We start from the raw sequence: 22678 nt of genomic DNA on the forward strand, positions 1-22678 counted from the left end.
AGAAAATTTATTTTCTTTACGTATTTAATGATATGGCTTATAGAACTTTATGTGCCGTATCGTATGCCTTATGTGCCTCAACTTAGTTAAGCAGGCAACATTTATGTGGTTGTTCATTTCACGCCAGACATTGTGAAGATGTCCACAGCCATTGAGGAGTGTTCTGTAGTCACATGCATTTTATGAAAGTGGCTGTAGTACCCTTTAACACTTCTATAAAATATTTTTGAAATTATTTCAGTGAAATATGATGTAGACTTCGCCTTAAAGTCTTATTTGAATGCATTTGAAGGTGTACGAACTAAAAATACGTATACAGAATATTTCATGACATAATGAAACAGACTACTTCTTAAATGTCATTTGTGCGACCAAGAATAGTCACAATGAGCAAAATAAAGTTAATAAAATAATACATTTTGTTCATTGATGCGTTTAATTTACTTATGAGTAAAAAAGTGAAAATACTAAGCATATGAAATAGTAAAAGAAAACAAGAAAACGCTTCTCTGATATAGCAGTTTAAGTTGCTTTCATCTGTTTTTACAAGCATTTTGTTAACTTATTAACATTATTAACATTTTGTTAATTTACTTATGAGTAAAAAAGTGAAAATACTAAGCATATGAAATAGGAAAAGAAAACAAGAAAACGCTTCTCTGATATAGCAGTTTAAGTTGCTTTCATCTGTTTTTACAAGCATTTTGTTAACTTTATTTGCTTCTACTAGCACTGAAAAGAGTTATAAATCCCCTTTCCAATTTAAATTAATGAATCTAATTCGAAACAAATACAAACTTCTTGTACTTTTTTTATGCATTTCTATTTTCATTTAGCACTGGAACAATACCTTTATGTAATTTCTGTGTAATTAATTTCCTATCCCGAATATGACTTTGCTTATACAAATTATACTTTATTTATTAATTAAAAGTCAATTAAGTTATTAAAATTAATTAATTACATTTTTTATTAATTCATTATTTAAAAAATTTAATTCCTATAAAAGTGAGAAGGAAATAAAACCTAGTAAAAGTTGCTCTCTTATATACAAATACAAAATATGTAAATTTAATATTTTTGATGATTTATAATCATCATTTATGATGAATGCCTTTTAGGCACTATGACATAAGCTACAAAAGAAGTAAAAAATTCTGACTTTTCGTCCATATATCATAAAAAGTCTGAAGAACATCTATACCATAAAGTTAATGTTGCACAAGTAAGTTACATTAACATTGACTTGGAAGGTAATTTATTTTAATTTCAGTTAAATTTTTTAGCCGAAATATGCTACTTTTTGAAATCAGAAAAATTGTATAAACTTTTTATAAACTTTTCTAGCCTGTTAAGAAATACATGTTTGATTTATTATATATAATTTTCCAAATTTTTGGATAGTAGTGCAAATTTGGTTGCATCTGCAAAATTAATATGAAATGATGCTCTTTCAAACTTTATTAATTCAAATTTTACTTCCCTTCAATTAATTAAGGTCTGAAAATTTTTGAGAAAGTAAAATCCGTAGAAAAAACTGCTGGTCTTTTAATTCAGTCTTTTACATTTAATCGATGTAAGTAATTTTCAACATCTTATATTTTATAAAATTCCAATAAGTGTCACAACAAAATGTGTGAAGATGAAATTTAAAGTTCATTAATTCTTATTTCTGTTAACTTTCCTTTTAGATTTTAAGCTCATTTAATTAATTTTTTACATAAGGCACTAATAATTGATTTTATGCTTTTGATAAACACGTTAAAATTTTCCTAAAAGTTTTTTTTTCTTATATCCTGTATTTCAACAGAAAAGAAAGTGAGAACACTTATATTTTTTGAGTTTTTTAGATATTTATACCTTTTATAGAGGCTTTTCCAATCTTTTTATAAGATTTTCTGTTTTTTAATTCACGCATCACCTCTTAATAATGCTATTAACCACAATAATGAGGTATTTCTGCTGCCAAAAAAATCTCACCCGGATTTATTTTGTGTTTGTATAGCTATAGTTCTTTAAACGTTTTAATTTTTCGATGCATAATTACTTAATTTTTTTCCCAGGTTTATTTCCACCTAAATGATGTGTTGACTTCGACCATTAATTTAAAGCAGATTAGCTTTTTTTTTCATCTGCCATTTTTAATTTGGGATTTTAATTATTTCCTGGTTTGAGAATATTTTTATTCTTTAGAAATGTTTTTTCTCAATCTTTTAATTTAGTACCTTTTATTTTTTGCAGTTTTTAAAGTTTTCGTTTAATTAGGATGTTTATCTGTTCAGGGACAAAACTCTTACGATCCAGGTGTTTGTGATTTTCATCTCCAGAAGTTCTGAACAAAACAATTTAGCATAAAATATGGAAGGCAACTGAAGTCATCTATTTTGGTCCAGTAGTTCATTAAAAGTGATTAATGCGATAGCATCTGAGTTATTTATTTAATTTCCAAATGGCAATTAATGTTTAGAATAAATCATTCATAATCAAATCAACCATGCACTGTAATATATATTAAATAGCTACTAAAATATTAATATTTTTACAATGTAATCATTATTATCATGTGAAATAGCGGATTTTGTAGTATAAAATTGTCATTTTAACCATTTCATTTGAATAAAATGACGAATTACAGTTTTTTAATTGCTGTTTAAGAAAAAAATTAAATAGACAATTTCGTATCCTGAAAAGTAGTTATATTATGGAGAAAAGAGACATTACAGACATTAGAAATTATATTAAAGGCAAAAGGAATTACAGACATTATTTCCAAAATCTGTCTCTTTACATGGCATGGTAATTGGTGTTTAAATTTTACAAACAAGATTATCTTCTGATTAGAGAAATTCTCTTTTCAAAGTTAAAAAAAAACAAGATGAGTATGCAGAAATTAATGATAATAGAAAAATAGATAGAATCATTTCATTGTCTTCTTCGATTATTTATTATTCGCTTGAATTTTTCGCGATTTTTAATTATCTAATATTTGATTTATTATTTTGGTTAATTTAATTTTAGATAAACAATTTTAAATACACTTTCTTTCCGATTATGACTTTCGGCACAAATGTTGGCAAAAAATAAATTTTAAATTTTAGATCGCATTTTCTTTTACAGTAAATAGAATGGAGTTCATCCTGAGTATTTTCTTCTTTATGAACAGTAATTACGCCTACGTTAGTTGAGTTTTTATGTTTTATATGCAATTTATTTATACAATTAAATGGAAATTGTATCTAAAAATATAAATCTGACATACAACCAAGTCAATGTACGACTAATGTTCAAAATTATAAATCCGACATACGGCCAGTTTGACTTAACAACATATTAATAGCGACGAAAGTAGGCAGCAAGTCGAGGAGGGCTTTTAAGCTCTAAATAAACTAAAAACTTACATACATTTTTTAAACTTTCATAAGGGCGCATTCATAAATAGATTCAAATCAAATATGAGGTTAAACAAAAAGGTCATTATGGTTAAAGGTCATCAAAGGTTAACACATGAGGTCCATTTTATATTCAAAAATAAATGCGTTTAAAAACTTAAATAGAGCGTATTCTATTTTCTTAAATTTATTAAAATTTCTAATCGATGAGCTATTACAAATCATTCAGAAAACATGTTAATGTAAAAGAACACTAATGTTTTAATTAACAATGTTATTTGAATTATGTTAGTAAAAATGCTACCGAAGAAATACTTTTGAATACATTTTAAAATTAAAATGATAAAATGAAATTTCAATATGAATGTTTGTTTATTTATTTAACATTTTAAACTTGAATCATTATAAGGAAATGCAATATGAGTATCCAATTATATCCAATTATGGCTACTTACCAATTTATCTTCAAAATATTCTTCTTAGATAGCGATTTACATTAACCAATAATTTTGTTTCAATCAGTTGCTAATTAATAATTAATTACAATTGATGCATTTAATTAGCTGTTATTAATTAGTTTCTCTTAATGTAGGGATATTATCTATTAGTTAATAATGATTTGTATGTTTTGGTGCCAGTTTGTCCTCGAAATATACTTCATAATTTGTGATCTGCATTAAACAACCATTATGGTTTGGATTAGGTTTCAAATATCATAGAAATATGATTTCATAATAATTTTATATTCAAAATGATTTAACTAAGTTTATACGAAAGTAGAGCGACGATTATTGGTTTAGATGGGATTGCAAGACATATTTTCAATCGTAATCGTTCTGCTAAAATGTATGACCTTGCTGCTTAGTGCTAGTGCCTGCACTGCCTTTACAGATACGGATGCAGTTACTCAAAGTTTTGTCTGTTTGTGATTCATGAGAAAGGATTTTTGAGATTTTTTTTGTAATCTATGATGTATGTTTGTGATTCACGCGAAAAGATTCTTGAGTATTTTTTTATTCTATGATGTAAATTAATATTATTATGAATTCTCTTTCCATTTCGCCTTGACGTGTGGAAATTCATATTTATATGAAATTACATTGATTTATAAAAATATTAACAAATTCGAATAGCTACATTTTTTATTTATAAATGAAACAATTGGAAGCAAATTAATCGTCAACATCTAACGTTTATTAACTGAATTGAGAAAATATTAATCAACCAAGATATCAACTAAAATCAAGATATCAACTATCAACAACAAAAAAATCTCCTAAGCCCTTTGTTAAAATCAAAAACTATAATTTAGCTCAACACGACCAAATGGATTAAGCCCTACCGTGGTGTGGTTGAAGAATATGAATCGGAGAAGGAATGTTTAAAGGTTCTATCATATGGCTGTGTTTGTAACTAACACTATTTAAAAATTAACACATCGATGCCTGCTTCAGCAACAAATTTGTCTGGCAGGGTTGGATTGCTAGAATTCTTCTCGATTTTCCTTAAAAAATGCTAATGTGGGATAGTTTCCCTTGGAATTTCTACAGGAAGGCCCTGTTCGTAAGTATTAGAGTTAAGTCAGGCTTCTAACTCATGTGCTTTTTAGATACTCCAGAGTAACATTGACAACAGAAGATATCACACTCTCTCTCTTTATCATAACAAAATATATTTTCCTATTTTCCTTCAAATAAAATACAAATATGGGCTAATTTCCTTTGTTATTTCTTCAGAAAAGCCTCGTTCCTAAGTATTGGATTTATGTAAGACTTTTAACTCATGTTCTTTCTAGATACTCCAGAGAAACCTTCACAACAGAAGATATCACACTCCCTCTTTATCATAACAAAATACATTTTCTTGTTTTCTTTCAAACAAAATACAAATGTGGACTAGTTTCACTTGAAATGTTTTCAGGATGGCCTTGTTCTTAAGTATTAGAATTAAAGGAGAATTTTAACTCATGGGCTTTCTAGATACTCTAGAGTAACTTTGATAATAGAAGATACCACACTCTTTATCATAAAACATTGGCTAGACATGCTAGATCAAGTAGGGTAGATCAACCACCATCAGTAATTTTATAATTTTTACTAAAGAATAATTTAAGAAAAAGAAGAAACCACATAATTTAAGAATGAATAACGACAAATGTAAGTTATTGCGTAAAAGAGTGAAAGATGGAGAGGGAATTTACTCACATCCAAAATATACTCCAGCAGCCGCTCCCAGGGAGACAAAAAGTATGGCCAGAATGACGCATGCACAAGCTGTTGGTGTGCATCCTTCTTTATAAGTAAATTTGATCTGGTGGCTGTCTCCACTTTCACTGGGGGTGCCACAACTGCTCGTGTTAGTTATGGCACTGAAAGGAACGGAACGCTGCTGTAAAGCATCCATACTCAGGCCTCTAAAATGAAAAAAAGGTAAAATTAGAAGGATCAACAAGAATTTTATTAATACAAAATTTAATGAAAAGTGTTTTCACACACTTTTCTTTAATTTGACTTGTTTCATGTTCGTAAAGATAGAATTTTATAATTGACTTTTTACTCAGGAATGTTATTTTTGAAATTTTCTCTAGTTGTGTATTCTTGATAAAAATATACTATTTCAATATTTGCAGAATTATCATAGTTAAATAAGCAAAAATTGCTATTTGAATATCGTATAGATAAGTTTATAAAGGAAGTGAACTGCAGAGTAAATATTACATTAAAAATAGTATAACCAGCTATACAGAAAAATGCAGTATCTAAACAATAAAAAAGCACTGTTACAATACTGCTTTTTAATTTCAATAAATAGACAAATAAAGATACCGTATGAAAAGAAACCACAATAAAAAAGTAATTATATAGATAAATATTTAACATGCGACAAATTTCAATTTTTTTATTACTTATCTCATTTTTTATCTCTAGTATTATAGAGAAAGAAAATTAAATCGTTTGCATGTAAAATTAGAAAGCGTGAATAAATATAACTTATATGAAATTATGCGAACAAAGGATTAAAACTAATGTAATTATGGTGATATAAATTGCTAAGAATTAATTTTAATTCAGAAAAAACAAAAACAATTTTATTTATATTTCCTTTAGCGCTAATCTAGAAAAAAAAAATTTCCGTTTATTCCGTCTATGCAAAATTATTAAAAGGCTCATACATAAATGGCAAATTTTTTCTAATATTCTACCACTTACATTTTTCAAAAAAATAAAGATAACGGTTTTTAAAAGTATCATGAATTCACTTGAAAAAGTACAGGGTAGTGAATCTATAGGAAATTATAATTAAGTACATTTTTGTATAAGTAGACGCTTTTGTTTTTATAAGTAAATATTTGGAAAGGCCGTTAGAGCAAATTAACGGTCGAAATCTTTAAACTGATACCACAAATGATAATATAAAAGCTTATGATTAAATGTAAATATTGAATTTTAAAAACTATTTTAATTTTTCAGCATACTGGTATATATGGAACACATTTCAGAGACTGTATAAAATAATATTTTATTTTATCGTTCAGCTTTGAATACTTTTTTCATATTTTGTAGTAATATAATAAAATTATTAATTTTGTATCTTTACAGTTGTCTAACTATGAAATAGATTTATTTTATCGGATTATATTTGATTTGAAAAGATAGTATGTATAAATTAAGAAATAATTTAAATATTCCTTAAGTATTATATAACAAATTTCATAAATTTATTTTATCTCATCATTTCTACGTCTGGGTAAATTTCTAATGGATCCACTCTCTCAAAAATTCTAATCGTTTTTTCGGATAAGACTTTTTTTTGCTGTGTTTTAATCTGATTTCGCTTACGTATGATGAAAATGTTTTCTTTTTATTTTGTGTACGCTAATACATTATCAGATAATAACTTTAACTTATGGAAATTATTTCAAACGCTCAATTTTTCTCCAAATTTCATTTCAAATAAATGAATTACAGTGGAATATTTTTCATTTTTAAGAATATCATTTAATTCATTCATGTCATTTAATTCATATCATTCGGAAATACAGTAGACTCCCGATTATCCGCGGTGCTGATTATCCGCGCTCCGCACAAAGTTTTTTTTTTTTTTTTTTTTTTGACTAATTTTTTCAAAAAGGTGCAGTTTTACAGTTACGCTTTTGTAATTACATAATACATTACAGTATTAAAACAGTACATATGTATTAATTTTTCTGTGTATTCTTGACGCCTTTCGTAAATACAAACCACTTTTTCTGTTTTCATTAACAAAATGCATTTTGTTTTCATACAAAATGCATTTTAGGTTAATTTTGAGTGATATACTAAAATATTAAGCGTTAGTTAAACATTTCCTGCTGTTTATTTTATGTTTCATTGTACATAAAACGATTTTTCAAAGTTGGAATAACTGTTTTCTTTTTTGCTATACCCGTTTTTAGCTTTTTTCGGATTATACGCGATTTTTGTTATCCGCGGCGGCCGCGCCACCCAATTCCCCGGATAATCGGGAGTGTACTGTATATGATTTTATGATTTTGCTTCTTTCTGGGACACACACACACACACACACACACACACACACACACACACACACACACACACACACACACACACACACACACACACACACACACACACACACACACACAAGAACTCTGTCAAGTTTCATCAATTTTGAAAACTGCTAAATCATCCAAATTTTTTTTGTTGAAGTTGAAATATTGAAGTTGAATTGTTGAAGTTGCCCCTTTAATATCTTAGTTTTGATTTTAACTGAATAAAAAATGCAGGTTATTGACGAAATTCTATTACTTTTCTCTAAGTACAAAAATTTGCAATGGATGATTTTATTTGTAAAGTAATGATTATTAATTAACTATTTTGTCAGAAAGAAAAATTAAATCATATATTAAAATAAAAAGAATTCCAAAGTAACAAATTTACTGTAAATGCATGCAAAATGTTCAATACAGAGTACGGATATTTTAACATTAATTCCATATAATATCACTAAAATATTCCAATTATTGACCTAGTTTATTATTTATCTTTTTCAATATTTTCTAAGTTTTTATTCTGGTACTTAAAACTCGCAAGAAATTGATTTTATAAGAGAAACACTTTGACCAATCTCAGAACTTAAGAACGTATACTAAGACAAGAATATAAATTGCATTTAAGCGTCTGTCAGGTTATTCAGCAACTTCGAGATCTTTGAGATAGCCAGCCATAACAAAGTAGCTGTCAAGATGTTTTCAAAAAGCCAAACACCTGTCAAGAGTGCTTCATTGTCTGAATGAAAAAGCAATTTAAAATTTGAGTAGGCAATAAGTGCACCGTAAACGACACAAAAGAAAAATGAATAGTTAAAGAAGTTTCTTTCCCCCCCCCCCCATTTTCATTTTTCTTTTTGAGGCCCTTGTCTTTCGCCCTGCAAGGCAAGGTGACATTTTTAATAAAACTCTGTTGCACGCCATATCGCGGCTCAGGTAATCTCTTTCTGATTTAGAAGTGATCCCTTCGCCAAAGCTATGATTGAAGTTTCCTAATGCAGAAACAAATATGACACCCTGCGTCTGCGAACAAGATCGAGATGTGACTTGCGAAGCCGCGCTGTCAACGCATCAGGGGGACAATAAAGTCTTGTAAATGTACGATCTGGAAAGGAGCTATATTTATGCATTATGCATGAAATGCGCTCGAGAAGGGCATCTATTGAATCCTCACGTGCTAGACATTAGTAACAGCTGCCCTTTTCCACGATAGAATTCGAGCGCCACTTGAAGCAGAACATGGTCTAAGTTTGCCTGTCAGCAACAGGAGCTAGCTGCTTAGCATTCGGTGGACATCCTAGGCGGAAAGCATTGCCAATGACGCTTCATATGTGGGAGATATGTCAAAGGTGTGATATTAAAGAGAGCCTTACCAAATCTTAGAAATACTTTGGCTACCTTGCGTGACTGTGATGACCTATCTTTATTTCTTCTGCCACTGATGTTATTGGGGTAAACACGGAAGTCGTTCTTCGAAGAAAACCAATGTAGGCAATAAAAGTAATACACTGAATATTTTATAAGGAATTATTTATTGTAGCGTAACTTTAAAAGTATTGAGAACGTTTAGGTAATTCTAAAGTAAGGTGTTTTAAAAATAAATTTAAAGTAAATAGTTTTTAAAGACAAATTTTTATTGGCTTACTTAGATGTAGAATGTTTTTCTTATATATTATATTTTATTTTCAATTTAAGTTTTTTACTTTATAATTCATTATTATAAATATTATGGAATCTTGAAATAAAATATTTCTCAAATTCTCTTGCAGATGGCCCCACTTATTTGGAATCAAAATTTATTTGAATGAATTGATTGTCTTATAATTCTGAAAATTGAAAATCGATTGAGAGCACACATGTGTAAGAATTCCAAGTTTCCAGCACATAAAGAAGTCCATAAGAAAACGGTAACAAAGTTTTATCTACAGAAATAAGTCAAGTTAAACAGAAATGTTTAATGAAATAATTACTAGTAAAGAATGTATATGATTACATAGGACGATGGTGAGTTCCAATGATAGTTATAATTAAAATATTATTTCAGTGTAAAAATAAAAACTTCATAGAATGCTTACTTATAAAAGCATATGTGGAACAATTTAAAAGATGAAAATATATCAGCTGCTATATAAAATAGAAAAAGCGATAAGAAAGCGATATGTAAATTTTATGGCTATGAGAACTATTAATTGAGAAATGAAACATAATTAAATATTAATTATAAAAGGAATCTTATTCAGGCGCATCATGTGTAAGACATGCACGCATGATTAATTTAGAATTTTTTATGCAAAAGAATTTTTAATTTTATCTTTAGGAAAGAAGTATGGGTTTCGAATGTAAAGGTACTAAATGCATAATAAAAAAATCTAAATATCGATAAATATTTATTCTAAAAGGGACGTTTGAAAATTGAAACCAATTTTTTTACTTTTTATTTTCATTTTTATCAATCATTTCATTTTTACCAGTCAATATAAACAAGCACAAAATTATTTTTCAAGAAAAAAAAAATTATGTTCAAAATAATTTAAGTAAAATTAATTTAGCTTTATGAACATCTATTTTTACAGGAAATTCTAATTTTTTTTATGGTTTCTTGAAGAATATTTATATTTCATAGACTTTAAAAAGCGCAAGAAATAACTTCAAATTTCACCGTAATAAAAGTTTTAAATTACTTTTTTTTTAACTAGAATTATGTTTTAAGAAATAAAAAAAAACACATTTAGATTGTTTTGAAAAATAATTCAGGTAAATTTTAAATTTGAAAGAATAAATAAAGCATGAAAAATGCATTGGGCATTTTTCATGCTTCATCTTATCTTTAGATCAGTAATTACAATTTCACAAATAATCATTTTTTTGGCAAACATAATGTAATTAATTGTTCTCTTTTCATCTGCACTTTATCAGTATAATAAATGCCTCTCCGATGCAATGCGATAATATATAAAGTAGTCTTATCCTTCATTTGCCGTGATAATCTTCTGCTCCATAATATATCATTAATAAGAAGATACTTCGTAATAGAATTTATGAAGGAAATCGGGTTTGATGCACGATTTGCGAATATAACAATGCGATTCACAACAAAGCAAGTTCGCATGGAATAATATTCTGAATGTTCACTCAGTATATAATACAAACATTTAGTAATGTCTAAAAAGAGTTCTGGGTTACATAAAATTTCTCATTTGTATTTAGATTTTGTAGAACCGCGAAAAAAAATCTGTGTAAGTTTAAAGGAATAAATTGCTGTAAAGTATTAATGTCAATAAGACATATTGACATAGAAACAACTGACACTTACATCAGACTGGCTACATTCAAATTTATTTTATTTTAATTAAAAATGGGAAGGTTAAAATTATTTTTATGATTACAGTCACATGTAAGTTTTATCTCATTTGTAGCTTCAAAATTTTTGAAGTAATAGATTTGATATGAATTTAATTTTCTAAAACAACGGACAATGTAAGAAAGATCACTTTTGGCAATAGTTGCAAATATATATATATATATATATATATATATATATATACATATATATATATATATATATATATATAATGAGAAGTTGAAGAATAATTGCATAAATTTAAATACATTTTGATCATACAAGCAGGCATATTCATTCATATGTTCACAGAAAAACACTTTGCTTTAGCAGTAAAACTTGCACTTAAGACTGCAGATTAGTACGAGCTCAGACGATATATAAAGATTATATAAATACATTACGTACTTAATATTGCATACTTAAGAATTTTTAAAATTTATTCTATTCCAAAGGATTCTAGATATGTTACCTATATATTTTAATGGCTGAATCATTTTTATGTTTTGAGTTTTAAGTATACTGATTATTGCATTATTTCCCAAGTTGAAAGAGAAAGGTACAATAAAAAAAACACTACGACTACTGCAAAAAGCTTTGTACCACCAAACAAGCAATCGCTTGCAGTTTTTTAATCGCACAAATTCACAAGATAAAAGAGGAGAAGTATCAAATCTATAATTTCAAATGTGATATGATCAGACAACTATCATAAGAATTTATTTTAGAGTTCTTAATCATTTAGAGTGCACATATTGAGCAGCTGTTAAACTTTTAATTAAAATGAATTGATTTTTTGAAGTTATATATATATATGAAAGAACTTATCTCAACATTTTTTAACCATGTTAAATATAAACTTTATAATTATTTTTATAAATTATTATATTTATTGTGAAGAATATTAATAAAATGTTCCAACTTGAGGAAATATTTTTCTCGGGATTTTAGATTTTAGATACTAAGTCTGTTAAATGTACATTTTGTGTCAAAGTATTAATCTTTCGTAGAAAATATTTTTCTTTCTATTTTTCCTCTAATATTTCTATTTTGAATAAGAATATTCAATTCCTCTATCAACACCTAAAGTTTTTCAATATGTAGAATTATCGAGCAAATCAGTTTTGAAAAAGATTAAAATTTCCATTACAAACTTTTAGAATTTTAATGCAATAATTTAGCAGTTTTTCTTGTAAAGAAATTGCATTTTTGAAAAATATGTCGCAGTGAAAGAGGAATTTTTGTATAAGAGATTCGAATAATTTGTTGAGGTTTGAAATTATTCATATTGTAAATAGTTGAAAGTGAGCAAAATACTTATAAATTCTAAACCTTAATAGAAACGAAGATGAAGCTCATTACATTTTCTTTTAACAATTTAGAAAAAAAAAGCCTGTTAAGAGGAAAAAAAGACACAGAAGAAACATTAATTAAAAGAACACCAACTGCTGATTATTCATAAATTTTTACAAAATGATTCAGCTTGAATCCCTTATTTAAATGAGATTCAACGTATTATAATTCGGTTTAAATAAATAATTAATTAGGAAACAATCTATTGATTTTTTTATATATAAAGTCTATTTTTGAAATACATTTTCCACCGACTTTTTTATTGCAACTAATTCAATAATTCTTATCTCTTATAGCAACATTCAGGCAACCATTGAAATGATAAAGTTTGAAATGCAGCTAATGAAATAAAAAAAAATTACACGGAAGCCTACAGCTCAGTATGTTTTAGATAATTTTATAAGAAATTTCTTTATGTAAGGTACAGAGTATAAAATCAATTATCCATTTGATTGTAAACAATAAAATAAATCAGATTGATTCATTCAATAAATCTAATATTAAATACGAAATTATGAGAAAGTATATAAATTCAAATCTTTTAAACAATCATTTCCATTAACAGAAACTACTCCATTTTATGCAGAAGTATTTTATTCTTTGCACACTTACGAATCTTACTTAAGCTTATTCGTAATTTTATCATTAAAAGAAAATAAACGATAAAAGTTTCTTTGCTATGGTGACAAATATATTTCTTCCTTTTCCTTTATGATTAAGGAATTTGTCATTTACAACTAAATGTTCTTGAAAGAGAGAATCAAAAGGAATGAGACAAAAGCAAAATTCTTCTAATACCAGAAGAATCGATTTTGCATTAAACGTAAAGGACGACTTAGGAATCTTAACGCATTTCAGCTTATGGTATCTTAAAGAAGTAAGTAATTAATGACAGGGAAAATCAATTAATACATTCATGCCTGTTTTATTTATCGTACATTATTTGCTTTAAAATCTTACTTACAGAATCTGTTAACAACATAAAAAAGGAAAATTCAGAAATCCCATAAAAACGTTTGAAATTTATTGATTTTCCCAAAAAGTAATTTATCATAGTTGACTACTGAAACCCATCCAGTAGTAAAAGAAACCATGAAAAAAATGTCCTCATGTGTTTGATGAGGCTGTATACGAAATGTATAAAAATCGCCACTTTTATTGCTAATTTTTATTATGGGACAACTCAGATGTTAATCTTTAAAGAAAATTCTAACTCAGATAGCTTGCAAATGAGTTATCTTAAAAGTATTAAATAATCTTAATATTTCTCTCCCCAATCAAAAATTTTACAGAAATAATTACATTCGAAAAAGAAATGCATTTATTTTTTGGAAATTTTTGGACTTTTGAGGTTTGAAATTTAGAATAATAAACAATTAAAGAAAATTGTCTCATATCTATTTATTAATTTATAAGAAATGTTTTGATGGTTTTGTATAAAAATAGATGTTTTACCTTTAATTATATTATTTTACAGAAGATGATATGAATATAATCTTGTAGAGTATGAAACCTCTTTCTAATTATCATTATTTAAATTTAACTATCGTAATAGACAAATGTTTTTTTTCCTTCAGTAACACAATTAATAAACATTTGTTTAATGTATTGATGCTACATTATTAAATTGTCCAAATCCTTCCAGATATTTCAAAAGATTGAACAGAATTTTTAGATGATCATGTGTAGTAGAACACTCATGATACCTGTTAACTTCAATTGTGTTATTTTGCAGAAAATGATATTAAAATAGAGCTGCAAATTTTTATGTCTAATCATAAAAATTTATGGCTGTTCTAATTATCACTATTTTAAATTTAGCTATCGTAATAGGGTAATGAATAAATTTTTAAAGGAATTTTGTTTCTGTAACACAATCAATAGATACTTATATGATTTAAGGCTTGCTATTTTATTAAATTTATCACATCCTTTCAGATATTTCAAAACATTGCACGAAATATTTAGACAACCATGTGTAATACAACACATAGAATAAGTCAGGCATGAACTTTAATTGCGTTATTTGTAAAAAAAATGATATTAATTTAGAGCTGCAAACTTTTATGTTTAATCATAAAAATAAGTGTTTATATACCAAAATAATGCGGACAGAAAATTATTTCAGAAATAATTGTTCAATAACACATAGAATATTTGCTATTTCATTAAATTGTCAATAATCCATTTTTTTAGATCTCGGATCAAAAATTTTGATGACCATGTATGGAATGACACCTTTGAGATATCACCTCGCTTTATATTTCGCAGGAGATGCCTTTGGTCAAGGACATTTTCCTATTTTGATGGCACTAAGGCGAAAATTGCTTGATCTAATAATTCAGGCATTAGCAATGCGAAAAGTGGACGTAGGGGCGAAGTATGCCTCAAAAGTTTCCTGTGGAATGTGAGATCTTTGGTGATCGATTAAACATCACGTGATTCCCTGAATTCCCCTTTTCGACGTCAGCTGGTTCTTAACATGCCATCGTGATTGGATGTTCATATCACATTGTATAGGTAAATTTCCTTATCTATCATCTAAGCCAATATATAAGATACATCCAATTCCTAGATTTGTTGGCAATTAAAATAATTAATTATTGCTATTTGGCGAGAAAATGAAAAATGATGTTCCTTAGAGTTCCAGAATACTATGAAACATAATTATGTAAACAATAATTAGTGACGCTTTATTTTTTATTGTCTCGATAGAATAATATTAAATAACCTGGAAAGGAAAAACAAGCTTAATTTTCTTTGCATTAAATGGAAGTAAATGACAATCAGAAATATCACAGTGCTACAAAACTTAAATTTTACACAGCAAAGAAGAAAATTACTGAGTCAGTACAATTGTATGAAATCACTAAAATAATATATAATTAATATAATAATGATGAAAATAGCATCATTTTCATATTTAGGTGTTTATCTATCAATTTTAAAACTAGCGTGAGAAAAATAAAGATTTCTAAACCAATTTTATAAACCATTTTCAGCAATAAATGACAATCTCTTTTTAAGACTCAATGAAAATATAAAATTCTTATAATATCAGATTTTTATTTATCACGGTTTGAAATGAAGGATAGAATTTATTAATACGATTTAAAGATAAAGATTTGAGAGTCGACGGAAAATTTTCAGTTATTAGACATTTTATATAGCGAAAAATTATTTTCTTTAAAAGGAAGAGAATAAATTTTTTTTAACTAGAACACAAAACGATTTTCTCAAGAATTTTTTTTTTAAAAAAAGATACACTCATGTTTGACTTTGATTTAGATATAATATATTTACTTTAAATGCCATTTTTTCCTAGGAATTTTTGTCACTTGTCATGGATTTGTGATATTTTTCATCTTTCTCAATTTTATGTTTTGATCTACTCAGACTTAAGTATATCTATAAATAATATTGCCCCAGAAGCAAGCAAAATTATAGTCTATTCAGGTGGTATCAGTATGACATGATAAACTTAATTGAGAATGTCACTGATACTCTAACTGCATTCTGTTTAACATTTAGAAGAGTCATTGCATCTTTCCTTCTGTAAAATGTTCTATGGATAGCAAAATTATATTGGCTTGGAGCATTTGACGAATATCACAGGATTGAATTCACTCCATTTAAAATATTTATTGAAATACAAGTAAATATGACTTTCAAAGAAATGTAAGTTAATTTTCTTTATGCAAGTAAACTGTAATAGAAGGCAATATAATCACTTTATTTATATGAAATTTTCAAATATTTTCGATGATACTTAATAAAATGCTTATTATACAAAAAGAAACAATTTGCTGAATTTCTCTTATACACTGCGCATATTACATGGCATTTAATGAAAAATATCTAATATAAAACTTTCAAATATTTGTTGGATAAAATTGATTTAATTAGTTCATACCCTTGGAACCGATTTAATTTACCTTTAGTTTACAATTGAAATGGATATGACTATTTGATTTATAGGTATTCTGAATTCGCTAAATCTTAATAATTACAAGAATAGAGATTTTACTACTTCATTATGTTTTCGATATTTTTAATAGAAATTTAACAAATATTTCTAGTATTTATTATTTATAATAGAAATATTTCTATCTATTTCTATTAAATTATATTTCTATATAATTTAATAGAAATTATTGTTTCTAAACATTCTCATTTAATTTTAATTACATTTTTAATTTATTTAGAAATTAATTTTTAATTTTCGTTATTTGGAACTATACAAATTTAATGAAACTTATGGTTGCTCTCATTTCATTTTAGTAAAAAATATCAAGGATATGATGCAAATTTGTCGAGAATAAGAAAATATAGAACAAATAAAAAATGTCGGGTATTAAATTGCACGCAACATCTTGCTTCAACGTGAATAAAAATATTATTCTATTATAAAACCAACAAGAAAATTGCAAAACTTTAGCATATGAAGAATCGCGAAAAATGGGATTAATTTGTATATAAATAAAGAAAGCGATTGCTATTTTACCTTTGATATAACGAAAGATTATGAGGATACATATAATAAATCAACCACGGGGAATTGCAGAGGTAATATGCAAAGTTCGGTAATTGAGAGAAATTATTTTCCCTCTAGAGACAGAAAAACAGTCTAGCAAATAATGTGAAAATGTTATTCACAGATGAAACAAATTGCGTACATCAAATATCAGGCAGACATAACAAAGGACCAAGATTGCTAAATGCCACACCTTTCCCAAGTATTTTCCCTTCACAGCTTTGTTAAGCTCTCACTTTGTTTCTTTATGTATCAGTTTTACCTTCTCTTGTTTCACACGGAAGACAAGTTAAATAATTACAACACTTTCAACATGGGATTTTATTTTAGAATCATTATTTATCAGAATCATTGGAACAGCCATAAAGAAAATGTTGGCCTGATACATTTATATTTCCTTTACGAATATGCGTGATGAGAATCCTGCGTTGAGTTTTGCGTTAAACATAAATAACAGCCTCTCCCTCCAGCGGGATTAGTGACATTTTAAAGTGCTGGAGAGCCTACAGCACAATTAAATTTTGCAGTCATCAGTTAATCTGAGTGTTTATTCAGAGTAGTTTGTCGAGCACATTACTAGGGTAGGAAATAAATGAACCGGCGAAAAGGGAATTGGGCGCCAAAAGAATGCTTCTAGTTTCTACCCTAGCTGCATATTAATATGTATATACTAGAAATAAATGAGAAGAGTAAAATGCTTCTATTTTATTCTGGCGTTAATTCAAACGAAAGTCTGCTTGCTCATTGAGAAAGCGCACTCAAGACGAAATTTAAAAATACATATTTTATAAAACGTAAAAGCATTCTCTTCAACAAATTGTCCTGAGTATGCTACTTAGTAATGTTCTTTCCACTTAAAATCCTATTCACTCCGAAGGAATTAAAAAACTGCTTCTTTTCAAGTGAGAACATCTTTTTAGAGAATGAAAAATAGTGTGCAAAATTTAATATTCGAGATTTTTCTGCAAAGAATAATGAATTCTTTAAATACATGCTTCCCAAGGCTCACGTTAATATTTTTTTCTTTAAAAATGAATATCATATGTGTTAGATTTACTGAAGTGTTTATTAAGTATAAAGAATTGCGACTTCGGAAGGAATATTTCACGGGTATAAAATAGGTTAATTTTAGGCTTGTTGGTTTTAATGGATAGTAAAATAATATAAGAATATTTTTTTCTCATGAAATATGTGAAAGTCTATAACACTCCGATGTTGCCAACTAATTTGAGAATGATGCTATAACACTAAATGCATTTCATGTATAATGAAATTATACTTAGAGAATCTTGGAAGCGCATTAACTTTTTTTTATTGCTTACTAATTGTATCAAAAGTAGTTGAAATGCAAAAGAAATCGATTCGTTCAAAAAAAAAAAAAATAAAGATTAATTTTCTTTAGGTTTACGACGCAGCTTTTGGTATCACCTTTAAACGGCTTTTACTTATTTATAGTTCATGTTATTCTTAGATTTCTGGATCAGACATTTAAGAATTAATGAATTAATACTTCAAGATAAAAGTAGATTTGTAACTTCTCTTCTGGATTAACTAATAGAAAAAAGATACAAAGTTTTTTTTATTGCTTACTAATTGTATCAAAAGTAGTTGAAATGTAAAAGAAATCCATTCTTTCAAATAAATAAATAAAGACAGTAATTTTTTTTTAAAATTTATGTCGTAATTTTTGGCATCATCTTTTAACAGCTTTTAATTATTCATAGTTCCTGTTATAATTTTTAGATTAATGGATTAAACTTTTATGAATTACACATTGGAATATTGCCAGAATTAATAGTAGTATGAATCATGGACTTTATCTGTCAAATAAATAGACACTCAGGTATAAATTATTAATCATTATTTTATTTAGTTAATAATGAAACAAGTTCATTGTTTGTTATGCTGCTGTTTTAAGTTGCAAATTATTTAAAAATTCCTTTATTTTTAAAAAGTAACTATATTTTAATATTCATTTTTTCATTTTTAAATGTAATTGATTGCTTTACAGATTAATGATATACACGTAGAACATCAAGAAAAAAAAATGAGATATCACTAAATGTTACTTTTATTTACTCGAAACATAATATCATAATAGATATAAAAGTAGCGTGCAGACATAAATCAGCAAGGTTCCCTTTCTGCAGCATCAAATGAAAAGAAAAATATAGAGATACCTCATTCCCCCCCCCTTTATATTCTACGTGTATATCATGAATATTAAGGGAAAAAAATGAGGTATCACTAAATGTTATTTTTATTTAATCGAAACATAATATCATAATAGAAATAAAAGTAGCGTGCAGATATAAATCAGCAAGCTTCCTTTTCTGCAGCATCAAATGAAAAGAAAAATATACCTTTTATGAAATGACATTAGTAAGACAGAGAGAAATTGCCATTTTAATTTTTTTAAGGCAAGATATTCTCTACTTCTTTTTTTTATCGTTGACAAAGTTTTTTGCATTGATTTTGGTAAGCCAAGTAACTAAGCAGGGGATATCGAATTTATCACTATTAAATTACTGAAGACAGCTATTAATCACGACAGACTAACGAATTAATGACGCGGATGAAGTGGCATTATGTCAAACAAGTTGCCCAAAAAGTTCACGACAAGACAAATTACAGAAGCCCCACTAAGCCTTTTATCCCAGCATTTGTTTTTAAGCCTTCAGTATAAAAAAATCGCACATTTTTATTTTTTATGCATTTTTTAAGGGTAAGTTCATTAAGCGTGGAAGACTAATTTACAATGATTTTTTCATTATTTAAATAAAACAGCTAGATTACTCTAAAATTGGAAGTATTTTATCGTGCTTGTCCCCAGACTGTAAATATTAAAAGTTGATTTTAAGTTTATTAAACTGGGAAGCATATTGAAAATCCGGTTTCGAATAAAAGCAGACAATAAACTCTCTAAAATTTACAAAAAGATGTTTCAAATTAGAAAAAAATGCTTTTAGAAAGATTGGGCATTTTTATTCTCAAAAAAAAAATTATAATAGAAATAATGTTTACGTTGTTCAATCCAGTTTTCTTGTTGCGATGTTGCAAATATTTCCCATTGTTAGTTTTGTCCATTTGTTGTGTAGCTCACATCATCTTTGTGAAAATCTCACATGCCATATTATTATTATTTCTAAAATGTCTGGCTGATAAAAAGAAAACCCTTAGATTTTCCCCAATTGCTTTCATTTTAATGCACTGTATTATATTATTATTAATTAATGTTTACATATCATTCTTAAATGCAGAATTAAAATATTAAACAATGTTTCAATAATTTATATTTTTTCCTCGAAAAGGTTCTTTGCTACTTACCGGATTTAATTTTAAATGTATCACATAATTAGTGTACCCTGCTGTTATACAATTATGCCACTTACAACCTATTTCCAGAAACTCTTTTCTAATTAAATCCTTTATATAACAAGATTTCTTAAACTTTTTATTGGGGTGTAATAGCTCATGGATAAAATTTTGGTATTGTAACCAGAGAATTCCAGCTCCGAAACCTAATTCCACAAAGATCCGCCTTGCTGGATTCGTCTGGGTGTATGTTGAATTTGACTTCCAAATTCAAAATTCCTCCCTTTGATGGTGAGCAAAAGTTTGCAAAGGGGTTATCGAGGCGCATTCCTCGTCATCTAATCTTGCTTTAAAATTACCAAAGTCGTCTGGAAATTGGATTCCTATTGAATGTGTTGCTGATATAACTAAAATCAGTACAAACGTCTTTCATTCTTGACTTCAAATTCGATAAATAAATAAAAATGACAAAAATAAAGTATTTTATCTTAGTATATTATAACTATAGTAAAAGTATATTATAATTAAAAGTATCCGACTACGTTCAAAGGAATATTTTTGAAAAATTGGATTTAAAAAAAAAAACTGTTTATGGTTTTTAGATGTATTGTCAATGTATGATGAATGTATGATCAATATATGTCAATGTATGATGAATATATGATGAATATATGATCAATATATGTCAATGTATGATCAATATATGTCAATTTATGATGAATGTATGATCAATGTATGATGAATGTATGATCAATATATGTCAATGTATGATCAATGTATTGTCATTTTAATAAAATTTAACCAAAACGGTTAACACTCTACTCAAAATTGTAATGCGGCAATCCTATTTTTCTTTGTGCACAAGTTATAGAATATAATTATGAATGAAATGAACCAAAATCTAAGAAACATTGTGAGATGAAAAGAAGTTATGGGTGAAAATATACGTATATATACATTTTTTTCAATATATTTACAACTTAATTTTTCTAAAAACACCTATAAATGAAAAAGTATTTCATCAACAATAAAACTTTTGGTTCATTTCATTGCCCATATTATTTAAAACACACGCTAAAATTTTTATGTAAATACTTCTATTAGTTTTTGAGATATCATGTTAACGGGAGAGAATTTTTATGAAAATTAAAGTTTGAGAAAGTTGAAGTTAAAGACAAATTTTAGCTAAAAAAATTGTTTAAAATTTTCCTGAATGATAGGTCAGACCTTCCTTTTCCTAGAAAATACTATTTTGGAAAGATAATATTATTTTGGTCTGAACTACAAGAAATAATAAATAATAAAAAAAGAATTCGCCAATGTGGTCGATAACCAGTGTTTTTAACGTAGTTGGATACCTTCAAAGACAGTTACACAGTATATGTTTAAGAAATCTTTGACATTCAGGTGATTTTATTATCTGATTTTGCCTATCTTTGACATTCAGGTGATTTTATTATCCGATTTTGCCTATCATTGACCCTTGTTGCATTGAAGATGTCCTTATAAGGGTTTTTACTGCTCAGATTTTTTTTTTACGTGATTTCTAATTGTGAGCCCGCAGTTCAAGATATACATGTGAAACTTTACATACACATGTTATGTACTTTAACTTGCCAGTTCGATAGAAATCTGTAAGCAAATGGTCTGCAAAATAAAGTCAATGAATTTCAAATTAAAATGAAAAGTTATATTTAGTAGTTAAAATAATACTTTTAAATCAAAAGGGTTTTAAATGACTCGGAAGAATTTATTAACTATGATGAATACAATGCAATTTTCGAAGTGATTATTACACATTTAATTTGGAGAAATTGCTCTTAGTATTATAAAGTAGTCAAATCTGTCTGAAAATAATTAACAAATCAACTTGGGAAACTAAATTATTACATCTACATTTTTTATTTGGGTAATCGATTACGAAGTATATAGAAATAATCTTAACTTTTATTTCAAGATTCGATATAAGATGGGCATTTAATCTCAAAATGATGCATAACTAATACTTTTTACTCCAAATTTTTATAAATTATGGGTTTCCATTCTTTTACTCCAAATTTTTGTAATTTACGAATTTCCATACTTTTACTCCGAATTTTTATAATTTATGAGTTTTCGTGCTTTGTATCTTAGACAAATAAAGTTAGAGAAACTGTTCAGATTTATGATTCTCTCTCTATTAACTCTCATTAATTAAT

The 22678-nt window shown here is 27.1% G+C and overlaps 1 protein-coding gene across 3 annotated transcripts in view; it reads right to left on the reverse strand.

Annotated features, from left to right (window-relative positions):
* Window positions 1-22678, reverse strand: part of LOC129958574 (atrial natriuretic peptide-converting enzyme-like) — a 676434-nt gene that overhangs the window by 133533 nt on the left and 520223 nt on the right. For all 3 annotated transcript variants that reach the window (XM_056071145.1, XM_056071144.1, XM_056071143.1), the window contains one exon: window positions 5594-5802. In XM_056071145.1, the coding sequence (XP_055927120.1) occupies window positions 5594-5802 (209 nt within the window). The remainder of the gene's footprint in view (window positions 1-5593; window positions 5803-22678) is intronic.

The sequence above is a fragment of the Argiope bruennichi genome, chromosome X1 (genome assembly GCF_947563725.1).
Source record: "Argiope bruennichi chromosome X1, qqArgBrue1.1, whole genome shotgun sequence".
In the NCBI taxonomy this organism is placed as follows: domain Eukaryota; kingdom Metazoa; phylum Arthropoda; class Arachnida; order Araneae; family Araneidae; genus Argiope; species Argiope bruennichi.